The 8,525-nt window shown below is 45.9% G+C and overlaps 1 protein-coding gene across 1 annotated transcript; it reads right to left on the reverse strand.

The window, feature by feature from the left end:
* Positions 1–951: 951 nt before the first annotated feature.
* On the reverse strand, positions 952–7,402 carry slc66a1 (solute carrier family 66 member 1). The gene is made up of 8 exons (XM_060058589.1): positions 7,267–7,402; positions 6,372–6,571; positions 6,124–6,253; positions 5,896–5,983; positions 4,472–4,644; positions 3,634–3,726; positions 3,048–3,233; positions 952–1,843 (listed from the first exon to the last, which is right to left on the reverse strand). The coding sequence occupies exons 1-8, from the start codon at positions 7,270–7,272 to the stop codon at positions 1,754–1,756; spliced, it is 966 nt and encodes a 321-aa protein (XP_059914572.1). The 5' UTR covers positions 7,273–7,402; the 3' UTR covers positions 952–1,753.
* Positions 7,403–8,525: the final 1,123 nt, after the last annotated feature.

The following is an 8,525-nucleotide window of genomic DNA, read 5'->3' on the forward strand; positions in this document are numbered from 1 at the left end:
CGTTTATTTTATGCAGAAATAAAACACAAATACCTAATTTTGTTAGAACCAAGGTTCCAGGCCCCAGAGGGCGAGATATCTTTTAAGTAACACTTAATACTATACAGGTCGTGTCATGGGAACAAGACCTCACACCGGCATACATAAAAACTAAATTCTTCTAAAAATACTTCATGCCGCCGGTGCTTTTGAGCCAAGCCCTAGACCCCCCCCCCCACCCCGCTTAATCTCCATCGGTTGATAAAGGGGGTGTTAGCATCCTACGCTAGCTTCAGTGAGAGACAGCCCTATCGGCCCCCCTCGCCTCGTTAGGAAATTCTCAGCACTGTTTGTTTATAAACAGCCTCTTCTTCTTCTTCGTTCCCTTGGTGACGGATGGCCGTCGTTAGCATGGGGTCGCTAGCTATCGCTGGGCTACCCCCCCCCCCCCCCCTGGCTAATGTCTTTGCCACTGTTTCACAACCCAGAAGGATTATCCTAAACGCGACTCGTCTGTTTATGTGTACAGATATGGGGTTTAAGTGTGTGTGTGTGTGCATGTGTGTGCGTGTCCCAAAAGGGAGGTAGGGAGGACCAGGGGTCATGTCAACCCAATGTCGGTTTTTGACTAATGAAGAAGAACAACATGGCCGCCACAGCAGCCTTCCAGGAAGCGGTGGCGGCGGCGGGGGAGGGGCTAACACGCGACTCCAGTGACAGGTCAGCGAGAGAGGGCAGGTCAGGGGGAGGGAGTCAAGACCAGGAATAGACCTTGGCCCCTTTGCTGATAGGGCAAATTATTTTGCCACGGCCATTTTCGGCTCTTGGATAAAAAAAAGACAGAATTTGCAACACCACTGAATGAGGCCGAGTCTTGGGTTCAACGTCAGCTTTTCCACACCATGACTCGTCGGTTTCGGTTCTACCCTGTGATAAACCCGCAGGGACAGAGCGGAACAATCTGGATGATGGTTTGTTTTACGCATGTTGATTTTAATGTTTTGCCGCAATAAAACTGACCACTACAACGTGTTTTACAAGGTGTGCAGAACAAGTCACATTCTGAGATGATTTAACCCACCAACTGTGAGGGGAAAAAGGTAAACGGAATAAAACAAAGTGCGTTGTGAAAAAAAACTAAATGCGTGCCATTATTTGAGTGCGTAATACAAACACTAAATATGCACACAAGTAAAAACATTGCAACTATACAGTTGGATCAGATATTTTTTGAAACAAAACAAAATGCACATCATGTTAAAAAAAAAGAAGACATTTTTTTATATATATACCTTCTTTTCTCATTTCTACTCAAGCTATAAACAAAAAAAAAGTACCAAGTTTTGGTTTGGCTGGTTTCACAGGTAGTGATTAAAACATTTCTGCAATACTTGGACACAAGATTTAAAACAGTATTTTTTTTCTACAGTAAAATCAAAATAAAAAAAGATCACCTCACTCTCACGGAGAAGGAGAGAGAGTTAAAAACAGACAAACGGTCACGGCGTGAGGACTTGCTTGCAACTCTTAGTGTTGGCTTTGGTCATCTCTTTAAAACAAGAAAATGAGGCGCGATCGGCAGTGACACACAGTTCAGCCTCCCTCCCATCCCAGGGGCGGAGTTCAGATTGTTGAGGTAAAAACAACACTGGTTTTAAAAAAAAAAAAAAAAAAACGATCCTGGATAAAAATTGCACAGACAGGCCCTTGATGGACCTGTGACGCTCTCCGGCTGAGGTGATGTGTTGGACCAGTCCCCGGTCCCAGTCTGGGCCTACTTCCCACCGGAGCCCAGTAGGGGACTGATTTCGTCATCGTGGACGGATGGGTGCTTGGGCCGGTAGATTATAAACTGTAACGTGATCTGGACAAATGGGGTCAAGGATGATTGGCGACCTGATTGGATGTAAAACTACAACGGTGGCCATTCCCTGGATGTTTCTCACACGGGTTAGAAGCGCGTTCGGTTTGACTACGGAGGGAGAGAATCAGAATGACGACAAACGCACACCAGACAATGACTGACCCGTGTTACATGACTGACCCGTGTTATATGACTGACCCGTGTTATATGACTGACCCGTGTTATATGACTGACCCGTGGTATATGACTGACCCGTGTTATATGACTGACCCGTGTTACATGACTGACCCGTGTTACATGACTGACCCGTGGTATATGACTGACCCGTGGTATATGACTGACCCGTGGTATATGACTGACCCATATGAGGCCGCATTGCCTGTGGACATGAGGGTTAGGGTTAGGAACACAGGGGGACTCAAGAGCCCCTGTTCACTGGTTGATCCAATAGAAAACGGCTCTATCCAACACCGTGACTTCAGATACAGCCCACTAAGAGGTAGGGGTGAGGGCCTCTTAACCAAGGATGAGACTGCAGGCATTGGGGATCCGAACGAGAACCCTGCTAGTAACTACACCTATCAGAGAGCTTCATATTTAAACAGGAGCTAGGAGGCTGCACATGGTACACTTTAACTGGTGAAAATGAATACATGTTCTATCCGACAAGACGGAAGATGGAAGGAAAGATTTGCCATGGTGATGCTTAGAGCGCTACAATCTCCCTGCAATCCCTCCAATAGATAACCCGAGATCGGTTCTTGTAGCTTAGCTTGCGTGACCTCTGACTTAGCCACCGACCCGTTAGCCAATAGCTTTAGATTCCACACAGGCTTGAGGTGCGTCTTGTAGGTTAGCTGGGGCATATCTCTGACATGCTAGCCATCAGAATGCTAACTGTGCAAATTCATAACATGCCGCTCCCATCGTTCTGAGAAGGAACTTGTGTCCAGAGCGACATAAAGGGAATTCAGAACCACGTAACTAAGCATCAGGTAGAGGTTTGAACCCAGAACCTCCAGGCTCAAACACCAGCAGCCACGGGAATACTATCCTGCCCCCCCAATATTAATGTTCACATCCACAGTAACCCCAACACCACTTAAACCGTTGTGTTCTATAATAATAACCCCCATTCCCCAGGGTCCAGTATTAAAAACTACAATAACCACAACCATCCACCAGCCCGGAGAGTAAAGGATACAGCGAGGTCGAGGGCCAGGGTTCCCAGGCTGCCGATGAGCCAGGGTAGGTGGTGTATGACGTAGCTGCCCTCGCCCTGCCCGCGGTCCGGGTTCTTCAGGAGCACGCTCAGACCGTACATGGTGTTGCCCAGGATGACCAGCGCGAACAGGTAGTACGACACGCCCTCCGTTGACTTCCGTGTGTACTGCGAGGGGTCGGACGAAACGACAGGCGTGAGGGTCAGCACTATGTCACTTTTTGAACTCAGAGTTCAAAAAGTGACATTATTGTCAATTCCGGAATATGTGCAAGACCAATAGAGGAATCGAAAACTGCGTTAGTCTCTGACACATGGGGCAATTAGTACGAAAGGATAAAATAAGGTACAATTATTAGTAATATTTAGTAATATTTACAATAAATAAAATACTCAGGTGGTGCAGCATGTTTTCTGATCTCGCTCGCACGCATTGGATCGAAAAACTGCTAAATAACTAAACGTATAGCTGGGAAAAAAACGCCCATTTATGGGCATCATTGTAAACTGTGTTTAGGGTTAGAGCTAAGGGAGAGATCTCTTCTGGGGGTGCATCTGCTGGACTTACGTTGGTGTACATCTGGGGCAGTCTGGAGCAGAGGTAGAGCAGGGAGGAGATGGATCCGATGGAGAAGCCGATGATCTCCTTGGTGGTGAAGGCCTTCAACCAGAGTGACAGTGGAGAGTTACAATCCCCCACAGGCAGCACAGAGGGTATTTTGTGTGGCCCATGCCATACGAAACTATAAAACGGCTTCAAGGGTACCATAATGTTTGGCTATATTCGAAAAGAAGAGATTACTGCTGAGAGTATATGACAGAGGTCATGGGTTCGGGGATCGGGAACTGTACCAATGGAACTATCCTACTATCCTACTAACTACTAACTACTAATGTTTAACAGGGAAGCAGACCGCTATTGCACAACATCCAAATTAAGCAGCAGTATCAAAAATGAGAAAATAGCCTCGTATGAATACCATGCCTGGGATTTTGTAATTTGAAGTGCAATTGTCTGAGGGCACAATGGCAAAGAATGACATTGTGGTCATCTATGATTGTGGGCCCTTTTCCACAACAGGGACACGTTTGGCCAAAAAGGATTTTGTTTCGATACAGTATGATGCGCACAGTCAAATATTGTCATGTTTCTGAGAAATGGGAAGGGAAGTGTACTGAACTAATATGTAATGCATTCTTCTAGAGAACAGTGCGTTTTCTTTGCATTACGTCTCACAAAAGGGGAGCGCGTGAGCGTTTGTGTTATCATGCCAACATTGCAAACCACAAAATTGACAGAATCCGACAACCGTGTATGGATTTACGGAGCGAAACATAAACAAGAACCGTGTTGACTATCGATACAGACTATTGATCCCTGCATTGATCCCCGCATGATGTCTCACCCGAATGCCTGGAGCGCTTGGGTCAGCCGTCCACAACAAGGCGCGACCTTTGAACCCGTCTGCCAGGGTCTCCTGATGCAGTGCCGGGCTTGCCAGGGGTCCCAGGTGGCCGACAAGACCCAGGATACAGGCCACGCCCACCACGTTCAGAACCCTCCTAGCAGGGGAGCCGTCTGGAAACAACCGAATCAACATCACTTCACCACCGAAGACTAAATGTAAACTCTGACCAGTTCAACGTGTTCTACAAGGTGTGGAGAACAAGTCATATTCTGAGATGAATGATCCCAGCGACTGTGAGGGGAAAAAGGTAAACGGAATGAAACATAAAGTGCCCCGTGAACAAAACAAAAAAAAGGTGCGTACCATTATTTGAGTGCGTAATACAAAGACTCAAGAAAAAAACACAAGAAAAAAAAACTTTCCAACTGTACAGTTAGATATGATTTCTTTGAACAAAACCAAAAAATGGCATCATTATAAGAAAACAACACAAGCATAGAAAATGTACTTTCTTTTCCCATTTCAAAATGCACAAGCGGATCCGACCTGGGCAGGGTGGTGGCGAGGGTATTCCCCTCTCAGCCCAAAGGTTCCGGGTTCGATCCTGAACGTCAGACAGCCTAGGGCGTATTGAAACCTTATGCAAGATGCCTAACCCAGTGGGGATAAGCGACTAAATGACTGAATAGTAAAACATCAAGCGTGAGAGACGCTATTGTCGCAGCAATCTGCAGAGTTGTAAGTTTTTTTCCTAGAGTCTATTGCTCTCATCTGCCAGTGGTGATGACGGTTGGAACTCTCTTTCGCTGACTCTTGACGTTTTGATTCTAGGCCACAAATGTCTAGTCAGACTACCGTAGCAAAGGTCATGAGGAGGATGTGAAACAGTGGATTTAAGGTAGGGTAAGGGGAAAAAGCATGTCAGACCCCTCCGACAGGATGTACCTTGGCTCAACTGAATCTACTCACAAACAATCTTTATCAGGTAACCAGAGTACAGCCAAGAGACTGTAGAAAAACATCGGCACTGCTTCCATAGTTTTGTAGACTATAGCTGTAGCAGCAACCCTCCAATGTGTGTCTTCTCTTCGCCAGGGTTAGGCTGAGCTGTTAGCATAATGCCAAAAAAACCTCGACACATCCTCAGTGTTTAAACCATCAAAAGGTTTGTCAATAAGAGGAAATAATGATTCTTTCCAGTCGTGCAACTTTCCAATTTCAATAACCTTTTGAGAAGAATGAGAGAACTCTTCTGTGTATTCGACGGACAAAACAGATTTTCTGCTGACAGGGCGGATATTGCAGACAGAACACTGATCAATTCGTGATGTGATCAATGTCATACCACTTGTTATTCCCACCATGCTGCACTCGGTTTACCCGTTCCTCTGAACGGAAAACCGAAAAAGACAGATCCTTACCCTGACGCCTGCGGTTCTGGCTCCTGTAGTAGACATACAGCCCGATGATCATCAGGTCCGCCAGAACGTAATAGATGGCCGTGTAGGTCTACACACAGAGGGCAAAACAAGACCTCCTTGAACCGATGCTCCACAACATGCAAACCGAAAACAGGAATCAAATGAACGACTACGTTTTCAAACCGTTGGCAGGTCGATCGTCTATGTATAGACAATCACCGCACCCACCTGTAGGGGCAGCTGGTTGGCGAGGAATGACCCCACCAGGTTACAGACGTCTCCGGCCAACCACAGCAGCAGGAACCAGATGGAGAGCGCCTGGTCCATGTTCCCCGTCTTACAAGAGCGGTAGTACTGTCTGTGGTCGGAGACACAAGCACCCGGCAAATAAACCCCTCGAACTTGTACGTCGAGGTTAGAAACCATGGTTATCGAGAGGTTAGTATAAGACCACGGAGTGCAGTATGAACACTTACGGCATGGAAGAGCCCATGAAGCAGACGATGGAGATGAGACCCAGGAACACACTGGCCATGTCCCTGGAGTCCTGTGCACATTCCTTAAGTCCTTCCCATACCCATTCGGAGCCGTTGGGACAAATCGTAGAGAAGTTGCCGCCGTCGTCTATGGCCCAGCCAAACGACCCTCGGGCAAGGACTTCTGCACCCTGCATGTTCTGATGAGAGAGAGCGAGCCGCATGACGTCCCGATGTACATCACATTTTAACAGCTGTCTACGTGTTGACAAATGGAGGGTCAAATCGCGAGTCTGATAGGAACACGATGATATAGAAAGAAAGGAACATTAACAGACCCTCCAGGAAACAGACAAGAGGAGCTAGATTCATTGTAAACGAGCTCAAGGGTTAGTAAACAAGATCGAGCGTTAGTAAACAAGATCGAGCGTTGGAATCTGAGATCAAGATTAGTATACGACGTATACAAATACGTTACACTTGATCTCGTATACTAATAAAGAGTTATTCAGTGAGAGCATAGGCTAGTTAATGAGATCAGGAGTTAGTATATATACAGGTTTGGTACGCGAGATCAAGGGTTAGTAAACGAGATCAAGGGTTAGTTAACGAGATCAAGAGTTAGATCAACAGAGAAAAACATTGTTCTAGAAGGCCAACAAACGAAAGATTAAGTCTAGAAAGACGTCAACAGGAAATCGTAAGACAATGGTGTGTGTAATAGGGTTAAATCCCTTTCACTGTCAACAAAACATTGCATTACACAAGGAAAACAAGAGTTAGCCCGCTGGCTAGTCAACAACAACGCGTCTGGTTCAGGATCCGACGGGGTTAGATCAATATCGACATAAAAAACACATCACAGGGACTAAAACGGGGCAAAAACGTTACAAACCGTCATCGCTGCTGTGCAGTTGGTGTTGTTGCAAGCCTTTCGAGGGCGAAACCTTCTCCTTCTGTCCGAGCTGAGGACGCTACAGCGAAGGCGCCTGTAAACAATTGTGTTCTAGAGGGCTGATTGGTCGTTGAGCTGTGACGTCACTGAAATGGGGGCGGGGCTAAGGCTTACGACCTGCTGGCCAAGGATGTACAACGTGACAGAACTCAACGATCAGATCTACTTAAAGCCCATTAATCACGTTAATGTATCTATTTATCTACGACTATTAACCAACACAACCACTAACGCCCATTAATCACGTTAATGTATCTATTCATCCTCACATGATACATCCGGTCAGTTAAAATACAAGGCTCACTAGCATTAGCCCATCTTAAGATGGTTATTTTATTGCAATCGGATCAGTCCAATGCAAACGTGCGTCCACTTTCGACAGTTTCACATGTTAACGTCACATATCAATAACACTTGTGAAGTTCGCCTTGACTCACTTTAGTTATTCCGTTATAAGTGCTGGAATGTCTTTTTTGACATTGGGTCCCCCATTCATCCACAGGTTTCGCATTCTTACATCTCGCTGGGAGAAATATTTATAAAACACGTCCGCGTAACTAAAGCGGTCTGTGAAGCTGTGAAGGTTCATAAATCAGCCTCGCTTTGTATGCAAATTGATGAAGCGTTATACTATGGCTAAGGTATCGTGACCGGCGTGCTAGGCAGGACTCCCAAGAGTTCAAATGTTCAACACGATTGTTTCAGAGATACAAGCCAAACGGACATGCACGCTGATACGCCCCAATTACTAATCCTACTTTGTTTTAATCGCTTTGAAAAGAGAAATGTGATCATTTCAATGTGAATCAGAACAATTCGCCTTCAAACCCCGATAAAGATGAAGTATCACATGACGACCGACAAGCCACTATCTGCCAACTCAGCGCAAACATGCGCCTGACTGTGGAGGCTTCCCGTTATGTTTCCCAAGCCACCCGCCCATAACCTCGCACTAATACTTTGAAGTTCTCGTTCTAGACTTTCAGAACAATGTCATATGTAAGTGGGGATAAATAGAAGGACATTCTCACCCAACTTCCAAGAACTCCTTCAGCAACGGACATCTATAGCATATCCGGTTTTAAACATTGAGCAGTCATAGTGGATGATTAAAAGTCACTAACGACATTTTATGTCAATGTGGTCGGTTGAGTTAAGTCCTATGTGAAAGGAGAACATGGATGCTATCGGAATTAAAC

Source organism: Gadus macrocephalus, chromosome 1 (assembly GCF_031168955.1).
Source record: "Gadus macrocephalus chromosome 1, ASM3116895v1".
Lineage (NCBI taxonomy): Eukaryota > Metazoa > Chordata > Actinopteri > Gadiformes > Gadidae > Gadus > Gadus macrocephalus.

Coding starts and splice junctions, on each gene's coding strand:
- slc66a1 (XM_060058589.1), bottom strand. Junction 5,984..6,123: donor CCAACCAGCTGCCCCTACAG/GTGGGTGCGGTG, acceptor CTCTGTGTGTAG/ACCTACACGGCCATCTATTA. Junction 3,234..3,633: donor TGCCCCAGATGTACACCAAC/GTAAGTCCAGCA, acceptor GACCCCTCGCAG/TACACACGGAAGTCAACGGA.